Raw genomic sequence first — 10619 nt, 5'->3', positions numbered from 1 at the left:
TTGAACTGTAAGAAAAGTAGTATAATTAATATTAAATAAGATAATCTTCAATGAAGAAGAAACATTGAATAGCTCACATGCGGATAAACTCCCACTCGTCTAGAGTAATCAAGAACATAATCTTCTTGATCACAATGGGAATAAAAAATGAAGAAATATCTACATGTAATGCTTGTAAATAGACCCCAAAACAATTTAAAATGGGGCCAACAACAACTAAAAAAGTGAAAAATCGAAAAAGAAAAAAAGAAGGTAACAAAACAACTGAATAAATAAATGATCCGACCTAAAAACAGAAATTGATTCAAGCTCCAAAATCAGTGATGGACCGACTTCTATCTCAATATCCTTTCAACAGAAATTTTGGTACTTCTCTAGAAAACCGGTGCTTTGGCATGTAGCTAAATCCACAAACGCACAGCATATCTGTAAAGGTTTGGATCAGTGAATCAAACACGAGTGTTCCCACTACCTAGTGTGAGCTCAAGATCATCCATTCCGACCTCATGAATTCTCTCCCCTTCCCATGGCTTCACGGCCATATTCTCAAAGTCAAATTCTGTACCTTTGCCCTTATCCACCGGTGCATCCTTTGATGGAACAAGCTGAGCAACAGGTTTCACAAGATTAAAAGTCGGAGAAGTTGGAACCATGTTGGCTGCATTTGCATAGGCTTGGAAGTTCATCCACCGGCCCGAATCAACGGTAGACGTGTCAGACTCATCACATTCTGGTATAGTAGCTGGTGTAAAACGCTGAACACGAGTCGGGCTTGCTGGGGCAGAAGCAGCAAAGAAAGGGATATTCAAGGCAAACATGGATTCTTTGGCAAGTGTCTCCAAGTTAAAAGTTTGCTTGGGAAGTCTTGTTGGGGACGAGAGAGGTGGGGTAACAGGGGCACTATTAGATATCCGGAGAGGTGGGAGAGACGAAGGGATCGAGTTAAGGAGGAAACCGAATGGGTGTGGCGGCCCATTGCCATCATGACGGGACGGACTGGGGAAGGAAGAGGATGATGGACTTGGTTGATATGAAGGAATTGGACTGGCAAAATAGGAAGATGGTGGGCTTGGATTTCTGGAAGAGCTCGGGGTAATATTAGTCGAAGTGCCTCCTATTTCCATTGGGATTGGCTTGCATCCCTACATCATAAATTGAATGAATGCCTCTGTCAAATTAAAATCCAAGAAAAATTTACACAAACACTATAGGTAAAATGATAGGTAGACAACTGAAGAAATTTAAGCAGTTGAACCTCAGCATAAGAGAATGGAAATGTTTATAACCAAACATCATTTAAATGACCACAATTTACCAAACAAATGTCATTGAAGAAGGAACCTCTTATTTTTCCTCTTTCCCTTCTGCAAAAAACCTTTTATGCTAAAACTGAGCTTCCAGAAACTCCAATAGCACATATAGTGAAAGCAATTGGAGAAGTAGATCAATAGCTCTTGACTCTTCCAAAGAAGAAGGGGACAAGGAGAGGGAGAGAAGGGCAAAAGTAACTAGAAAGTAGTGAAAGAAGATGAGAAAGAAAGCCCTTTTGACACAAAACAAAGCCTACAAATCTTGGGGAAAAAAAAAACAGAACATAAAACAGCAATCTTGATCCAAATACGGCAAACCCACATCTCAAATCAATAGATCTAAACTAATTCAAGAAAAAAACCATTAAAACAACTCAGCAAACCATGACAGGGAAGATCCAACTAAGACAACAGCAGAAGTTGAAAGCAGAGGAAAATTGAAAGAGAATAAGATATAACCACCTTGCGATAAGTAGTCCCATCAGGCTCAACAACCCAACCAGCCTCAGCACAGAGAGCTTTCAAGACTTCATTGTTGTCACAGTGCTTAGGCAAATTGTAATTACCCTGCGCCCTTAAACCTGCATAAATCTTGGCAGCTATAGCTCTCCTCCGCCTCTCCCTCCTCCTGTTGTTCTCCCTCTCCCTCCAAGATGGCTTCCTCCTCCCAGCTCCGCCACCATCCCCGCTCCCGCTTCCACCGGCTCCTCCAGCTGCTGACGATGATGCTGTTGATCCTCCAGCTTCCCACATCATTTTCTTGGATTTTCCTGTCTAAAAATACTATCTTTTTGCCTATGTGCGTATATATAATTGAGGGAGAGACAGAGAGAGAGAAGTTTCAGTAGCGTATATTGCGTTGCAGGGTGTGCAGTATTTACTTATGAATGAGCTTCACCTCCTCTCCCAAGTGTAGAGGAATCTGTTGTGCCCTTCTACAGGTGTCTCTGTGCCTGCTTCTGTTTATATTATAATATAATGTGCATATACAGTAAAACCTCTATAAATTAATACTTTATAAATTAATAAACTCTCTAAAATCTTCCGGTCCCGACTTGGGCCTTTGTAAAAAATCATCAAATTCGATAAGATAATAAAATAATAATTTTTTAGAAAATTTCTTTATAAATATTAGGTCCCATTAAAACTCTAAATTAATAATTCATAAATATTAAGGTAATTTACTAAAATATGAAGTCTGTAATGCTTTACGCATTTGATCATTCATGGATGATTTTGTTATGCCTTTTAGATGATGAGACATGGTTGGGTGTTATAAATTATTTTATTATCCTCTAGAGATTTATGTAATATATGTTTCATTCATCATGCATGAATATATTTAATTGGTTATAATAGTTATTTAAGTGCAACGAATTACTGTAAACATGTATATTTAATTTCAATGAATTGATACATGTGTCTATGAATATAATAGTTAATTGTATACAATAAATTGATATTATACATGAATATATTTAATTAGTTATAAAAAATTGATTGATGCATGAATATAATCAATAAAATATATATGAATTCATTTATTTTCAATACATATGTACTAAATTTGTTGAATTTAAAAGGTCTCTCTTTTAATTAATAAAATATTAATTTATCGATAAATTAATATCTCTATAAATTAATAAAATTTCATGGTCCCAAGGTTATTAATTTATAGAGGTTTTACTGTATATATATTTTTTAGAACATTACTCGTTGTAGAACATCGTCTTTAAATGCATATAGTAAATAATTATATATTTTTTAAAATATATAATAAATAAAAATAAAATAAATTAATTAATATATTATATTTAAAAAATAAACAAATAAATAATAAATAAAACAAAACTAATTTAGAATATTATCAACTCAAAAAAAAGTAGTAGGAACCAAATTTTCATATCAATATAGATAGAAAATACACACCATATAAATGAAAAGAAGACTTTTAGTAGAGATAGTTAAAAGTACATAAAAATATTTTTGATAATTTAAAAAGTTGATATTAGGGGTGCTAGTAAACGTTGTTTATGCTTGAAAATAATATATATATATATATATATATATATGCATATATGTTTTGGGATTGAGAGAATTTTTTAATGGTTCATTTGAATTGAAGATTTTAGAATTAAGAAATTAACTATAGAATTTTCTTGGACTTTTTTAATTACTAATTATCGATTTTTTAATGTTTATATAATAAATATTTTTTTATATATTAAAATATTTTTATAAATAGAAATATATAAATCTATATATCATATATAAAAAAACAAAAATAAAATAATTAAATATATCAGCACAATAAAAAATTGATGTATGATTTTTTATTTTATATTAATATAGATAAATAAAATTTGAGTTCCTAAATTTTTATTTTTAAATTTAATTTGAAGTCATTTGATGAAAACCGTATGAGGAGAAAAGGATGGGGAAGAAAAAAGGAAAAGCTGCTACAATATCTTAGTCTATATATCATCATGTTCGTGCAAAAGAAGTTTTAGGACAAAATTTCTCCCTTGTGGTTTTCTGGCAGAATGGGGCCAGAGTTGTCTCCTCGATTATTGAACTGGTCAACGAACCAATGGTGTCTTGCCACGTGGACTTATTGATATATATATATATATGTGTGTGTATATGCCTTTCACTTCTGCTACTTGAATTCTGTTGACAGATTAATAAATACGGTGGCATAGGCATACTCTTGGTTTTTGAAACATAATTTGCGAGTACAGATCAAGCATCCAAGGAAAAAACATTCATCGTATCCATAAACGCGCTTTTTTATTTTGAAACATGTGGGCATTTTCACAAATTCGATTCAAGTAGGGTCACAAATAATTATAATTGTCTTTGAACAAAAATACAAACGGAAGGGTTTTTTTGTTGTATAAAAATTCATTCCACCTGCATAAAAGAGGTATGAATACTAGGCTAAAGTCAAGAATGCCTTCATAAAATCTTCAACCATTTTATATTGCAATAATATAAGTTTGAATTTAGAAAATTCTTATCCAAACAATCTCGATCATCAGAGAATACCTCCCTAGAATTCTAAATATATTATTTTGACATAATATAAGTTTGGAATTACTATAAAAAGAAACTCGAAATTAAGGCGTATCATAAAATGCACCTATTGTGAACTAATAATGATATATGAAGGCAAAAACAAGAAGTTAACAAGCTAAACAAGAATCAACAGCAATCTCATCATTTTCTTCAAAACAGGAGATTTAACCTTAATTATCTTCAACAATGTCTAAACTGAAAATCAATTATTATGCTATAGTAGGATATGAGCAGCTATCTACTTCCCAGTTCCTGCAGTCTCAAATTTGAAGCAGAAAGACTGCAGATAGAGAGGAGCATCTAAAATGTACAGATTTTTGAACCCCAACTTCGAGTAAGTTGGCAACTGATTCATTCTTCATCGGTGTAGGGACAATAGGCGCTAGGATACCAAGTGCCGTCCACAAGGTCACCACTCACAGCCCTCCTAACATTACTTTCAAACAATTTCGGGTTCTCTCTCAACACTGCAGCAGCCTCATAGTTGAGAGGATCCTCGTGATTTGGTTCCTGCATGTAAAGACGCTGAGGTTAGAGAACTATAAAGTCACCAGAACGGAATTTTGAGCAAAGGAGGGATACGATTACCGTAAAAAGGTGATATAGCCCGTAAATGATTGTGTTTACATTTAGCACAGGTTTCCAGTCTTCTCGTAAAATGTTTAGGCAGACATTTCCCTCTAAGTCGATGTTCGGATGGTAGACCTACAAAAGCAGATCGATTGAAACAAGCTCTGAATAGTCAAAGATAAACAGGAATTTTCAATGCATTAGTTAGTAATTCTGCAGCTCCAGATGGAAATATCAGACTTCATTTTACCTTTGTCTTGCATTTAACCTTAGGTGGTTCATGGGGATAGAGTGGAGAAGCTTGAAAAGAGAAAACAAAAGCCCCATGCCTGAACACAAGGCACTAATGTGACGTACATTGGACAAAGTAACAGAATCATAAAGGAATGCAACATGCCATCCCCAAAAGGCTGGCATGTGAATATTAATTGCAATAATTTGGCTCCCGAGTGATAACAGAGCTTAGAAATATTTACTTACTCATAATATCCTTCATCAGGACAGATGGTTACTTCAAAGTGCATAACATCATCCTGGCCATTAGGGAATTTTATGGTACATCTTTTTGGCAGATTTAATTCACTTATATCTACATGAGCAACAGTGGAAGAATTTAGTTAAAATTGCTATTGGGATTAAAAGGCTTAAGTGCCAGAAAGATGAAGAAGTGGCGTAACAGCTTGTAGCACATCAAAGAACCAAGATGTGGAAGAGATGTCCTCAACGACAGAAGTATTTGTGTTAAAGTCCTGATATTGCTTCTCTTCTTCATCGCACAGGCCCACTTTGACTAACAAATTTTGCTATGAGAAAGCCATCCTAGGTACAAGATTGATCTAGTAGGTTCTCCCCATAAACGCCAAACTTTAACATCGATTCATTTTCCCATAGCATCATAATCTTGTTTCTTTGTCATCTGAGTTAACGAAAAAGTACTCTGATTTACCAAGTTATGACTGCACATCCATCAGACTATTAACAAATTCAGCGGCTAGGTGACCATATAAAATCAAAGCAAGGAAGAGAGTTGAGGGCCTTCAAGGGACTTAACAAATTTGTGTCTAGGATTAGATCATTTATGTATTAACAATGTGCATCTAATACACTAGAAAACTAAGCAAACCTTCTTCATTGTATAACATAGGGACATCTGAAAATCTATTTGCAAGATATGACCTGTACTGCACTTCTTTCTAATATAAGGTGATAGTAAGAAATTATTTTATGTATCTATCGTTCACAGATACAAATATTCTGACGGCAATTTCACTGGAGGAAAAATGTAAATTGGAAGTTTCTACTCTACCACATCATGAGAAAGTAGCTTCCAAGTATCAAGTTGAATACAATTTTAACAGTTCAAAATGTCATAAATGGTCAATAAGTACAGAGAATGTATTCAAACAGCATGAGGAAGTTTCCAAGATGCAGTTTCATATATTTATCATCAGAAATATTAGAATACGAAAGGTGGCATGCAATAAACATAAAAGGAATATTTGATGTGCATTGCATTGGAGACTTAACAGTCATTAGTGAAGAAATAAACCTCTGATAAGACGTAAATGTCCAGCAGTTTGCTTTTTGACTGGAGGCTCCCCAGCAGCAGTTTCAGCTAGTTCTTTCTGCTTTTCCTTTACTTTAAACAACTTAATCATGGTGCCTATATATGTAACACAGAAAATAGAATAACTAAACAAATTTTGAAGAAGCATATGCAATCACCTTATGGTAGAGGATAAGATACAAAATAGTTAAGATTTTAACAGATTAAGCAGGTTCTTTTAGTGAGCACTTGTGTTATCTATGCAGAACAAATTCAGAAATCAATCTTAAACATTACTATACCCATTTACAAAAGCTTGTCTACAGAAGCAGCTGCAACATCTTCATGTTGGCAGGGAAGATTCCTTTTTTACAGCGAATAAGAACAATTCTTGTAGGAAATTGATACTTAAAATAAGGGTAAAAAAATTGAAAGACAAGCTGGATCTTCCCTAAAGCAGCTTTATAGAAGAAATAACTGAATTTCCTTTACCAGAAAATGTAATTGTATTTTGTTACCACAACTAAAATGGAAGTGTTTAGCAGTATACATATTAGTTTAAGAAATTGTGATTTTAGTCTTGCGATTAAGGTTGACAGGTGAGGGGTAAAATCTGCTCATAGCTTTAAGAAACTCAATTTTCTATATTAACTATTACCATGTCCTCGACAGTTATAACAATGACAGAACTATGATGAAAGCATAAAAGGCATGGGTATAAAAGATTAAGAGAAAGAAAGGGGTTCAGTGTAAGAAAAAGAGATACCAATTCTGAACAATAAAATCAACAAGTAACCACTCAGTCAATTCACTTCTTTAAACATGAATCTCATTCAATGACCATAATGGCACTACTTCTAGCCATCGCTTGTTGGCTGCTAAGAGATTAAACCTATGTGAGATTCAAATCCAAAACATGGCTTTTAACTGAAGTAATAATGGACGGGTGTATGCATAGGGTGTTCCTGTGTTAGAAGCAGGAGTTCTTGAAAGATAAAGGAGAAGCTGATCGAGAACATGTAATCTTTTGTTTCTCTGGGTTTATATTTTTGTCTTTCACATTATCCTCACAGATAACCGCTGACTCTTGACCTCTGTTGATGAACCAATCAAGCTTGTTCAGCCCTTTATCAAAAAATTGTCATTCAACATATGCGTACAACGTCCATAGAGATTCATTTGCTGGACAGAAATGGGAGAAAACAATAGGAGTTTGTGAACATTATTCATATTTCAATTGCAATGGAAATATATAACCTCCTTTCTTTTCTCTCTTTTTTTGGGTGTGAACATGAAAATATTGCAATGTCAAGTTAAATTTCAAATATAAAGTCGTATAGCTCATTTCAAAGCTAGAAGTAGATCATAGTCCAATCCAAGAGAGTGTACAAGTCAACCATTTATCTGCAAATGCTACCGATGTCAATTTATAGCTCCTCTCACATTGCATCAATGCTGAATGTGGAACTATACATCATACTCAGACATGCACGTGAATGAGCCAAAATACCCTAGAAAAACCCAGGAAAAATACTTTCAGATGTAAAGTAAGTTTGGTGACAAACACTACGTCACTACGTCCAGTACATATATTCAGCCCCCATTCAACATGTTCCTGAATACAGAACTGTATAAACATCAGACAATACCTTTACGAGATAAAAGTTCCTGAAAAAGCGCCCTTTATGTCAAACATACCACAGAAGAATGAGGGAAATAACAACAATTAAGCCAAACAAAAATCTCAAAATATAGCAGCACAAAAAAACAAGATTAAATAGGGACAGACGCAGTACACAAAGAAATTGAGCCAACAATTGCACGATCTCAATAGCGCCAATATACGGAGCTACATCTGCGCATCCATGCAGTACGTATACATCCAAAATTACGTATCATGCAGAAATAACAATAGACTCGCTGTGTAATTGAAACTGCACCTGTTTCGATGAAATGCCTCTCAGAAAACAAGGCCGTTTCCAGTTTGGGATCAGAGGTACGTAGAGAAGCGATAACAGAATATATCAACAGAAAGAGAGAAAGAGAGAGAATCTGAGGAAGGACGCTGAAAGCGAGTCTACTTTTGGGAAACTATTCCCTTTTCCCTCAATTTCTATCTTCTAAATTATTAATGGATCAAAACCAAATTAACATAATATTTAATCAATTTTTAATTCTCCTTTTTCCTTTCTCTATTTTTGCTAGTAATAATTTAATTCTTGATTATTTATTTGAAAAAATTATAATTTTAGTCATATAAATATGGGAGGTGCCATTTCTTTTATTATCCCGTTATAATCTATTTTTACAATTAAACAATGTAATTAAAAAAATTTAGCACATTAAAGATAAATAAGTATTCTTAATTAAACATAATTAGAAAATTACATTTAACGTCTCTAATATTTATTTTCGTCTAATAAATTAAATAAGTTCATTCGTTAGTAAAAAATCTCTAAATTTGCTGACATTAAACCAAAAATTGGATGACAAATTTATATTTACCCCTAATTGACTTAATAATGACTTATTGTAGATCAAATAAATCTTTTTATAAACCAAATTATCTTTATACATCCTCACATGTGTTGACCTACAATAAGTCAGTAATAAGTCAATCAATGATAAATAATAATTTTCAATCAAGTTTTTTTATTAATATCGACAATTTAGTGAAGCTTGACTAATGAAATGACTTATTTATTAAACAGAAGTAAATTATAAAAAATTACATGTAATTACATAAAATATTCAGGAAGGAGGGTGTAATTATCCCTTTAAATAGTCATTTAAGATTTAATTAATTATATAATAAGTGTAATTAGAGGACGTGAAATTATTTATTAGTATGTAGAGTGGTTTTTTTATGCAAGATACTTATGTCTAATATTGTATAAATTAAATTAGATTTGGCTGGATTCAATTAATTATAGGGATAATTATATTTACACGTCTTAATTTTTAGTAAAATTACACTAATCATCCTTTACTTTAGCATATTTAAACATGCATATATCAGAAACGTTAAAATCATTATACCGACACCCCCTCTCCCATTTTCAAGCTCCAAAAAAAAAGTTGATGTCAGTCAAAAATACCCTTAAAAACCCCAAATATCCCCATTGATTTGATCATATATTTATCTAATTTTTTGTGAACGATAATGTTCTCAAAGGGTATTCTTGTAATTATTGAAATTTAGATAGGGTATCAAAGTAATATTTTGAGAAATAGCACTATAACCCCCATATAGTCCTTTTTTCATGCAAATTTTAATTTTAGTTAAATTTTACTACACTGCACTTTTTAATCTTTAAAAATTTTCATATTAATGAATAATTAATAAATTTTAAAAATTACAAAATATTTCATATTAATTATTACTGGTTATCCTCTTTTTTTTATTTATAATAAAAAATACTAATATATAAATTATAATTTAAGATAAATTTTGTATTTGATCTAAATTTAATTGAAATTGGCAAATCGTTATTTTAAGATAATTTAGTAATAATTTATTTAATAAATTATTCTTTTCCTTTTCTCCCAACGTCGCTATTGCCTATATTCCTTTTAGTTGGTATGTGTATAATGTGCTCTCACATATTTATTAAATAAGTATTTATGTTAAAAAATTACAATAATGAGTACAAGTTGAGATATTTTTTAAATTATAAATAATAATTTAATCATTATATTTTTGAACATATAAAAATATAATTTCATATTTTAATTATTAAAATGTGTAACTTAATATTGGTTCTATAAAAAAAAATGATGGTAAAATGGGATAGTTATGCTCATTTAAAATTTATTAATAAATGCCAAATTTTTAATTTAAATTTTTGTAAAGATTAAAAAGTACAATGGTATGAAAATTAGATTTAAATTAAAAAAATGGTATAATAAATAAAAATCACATGAGCCCATATTACTTTTCCCCATAACATTATTCTGTCGCCCCTTCTAATATTTAATAATTATAGGAATATGCCCTTACGGGCAAATCTGTCACACATAAAAACATGTTCATCTTACTTTATTTTTCAAATGCTTCACCGACAGGGGCATTATTGACATTTCAAATCATTTTTTTGGACAGAAAACACTCATGG

General features: G+C 32.0%; 2 protein-coding genes across 3 annotated transcripts; both read right to left on the bottom strand.

Annotated features, from left to right (window-relative positions):
• Positions 1-2271, bottom strand: LOC105159220 (protein BRASSINAZOLE-RESISTANT 1). Its single transcript, XM_011076205.3, has 2 exons — positions 1773-2271; positions 1-1142 (listed from the first exon to the last, which is right to left on the bottom strand). The coding sequence occupies exons 1-2, from the start codon at positions 2064-2066 to the stop codon at positions 450-452; spliced, it is 987 nt and encodes a 328-aa protein (XP_011074507.1). The 5' UTR covers positions 2067-2271; the 3' UTR covers positions 1-449.
• A 2232-nt stretch (positions 2272-4503) lies between these two features.
• On the bottom strand, positions 4504-8675 carry LOC105159218 (NEDD8-conjugating enzyme Ubc12). Of its 2 annotated transcripts, none has more exons than XM_011076202.3 (6): positions 8445-8675; positions 6508-6621; positions 5439-5547; positions 5209-5287; positions 4977-5093; positions 4504-4898 (listed from the first exon to the last, which is right to left on the bottom strand). In XM_011076202.3, the coding sequence occupies exons 2-6, from the start codon at positions 6614-6616 to the stop codon at positions 4740-4742; spliced, it is 573 nt and encodes a 190-aa protein (XP_011074504.1). In that variant the 5' UTR covers positions 6617-6621; positions 8445-8675; the 3' UTR covers positions 4504-4739. The 2 variants fall into 2 exon arrangements, with proteins under 2 accessions (XP_011074504.1, XP_011074505.1); XM_011076203.3 differs by lacking the exon at positions 8445-8675 and adding an exon at positions 8301-8431.
• Between the last annotated feature and the right edge of the window lie 1944 nt (positions 8676-10619).

The sequence above is a fragment of the Sesamum indicum genome, linkage group LG3, assembly GCF_026168435.1.
Source record: "Sesamum indicum cultivar Baizhima isolate 11 linkage group LG3, ASM2616843v1, whole genome shotgun sequence".
Classification (NCBI taxonomy): Eukaryota; Viridiplantae; Streptophyta; class Magnoliopsida; order Lamiales; family Pedaliaceae; genus Sesamum; species Sesamum indicum.
The sequence above is the reverse complement of the archived record's forward strand: the minus strand, read 5'-3'. Positions and strand labels throughout refer to the sequence as shown.

Coding starts and splice junctions, on each gene's coding strand:
- LOC105159218 (XM_011076202.3), bottom strand. CDS start 6,616: ATGATTAAGTTGTTTAAAGTAAAGGAAAAGCAGAAAGAACTAGCTGAA. Junction 5,548..6,507: donor ACATTTACGTCTTATCAGAG/GTTTATTTCTTC, acceptor TTGCTCATGTAG/ATATAAGTGAATTAAATCTG. Junction 5,094..5,208: donor AGGTTAAATGCAAGACAAAG/GTAAAATGAAGT, acceptor CTGCTTTTGTAG/GTCTACCATCCGAACATCGA.
- LOC105159220 (XM_011076205.3), bottom strand. CDS start 2,066: ATGATGTGGGAAGCTGGAGGATCAACAGCATCATCGTCAGCAGCTGGA. Junction 1,143..1,772: donor ATGGGACTACTTATCGCAAG/GTGGTTATATCT, acceptor TTTATGATGTAG/GGATGCAAGCCAATCCCAAT.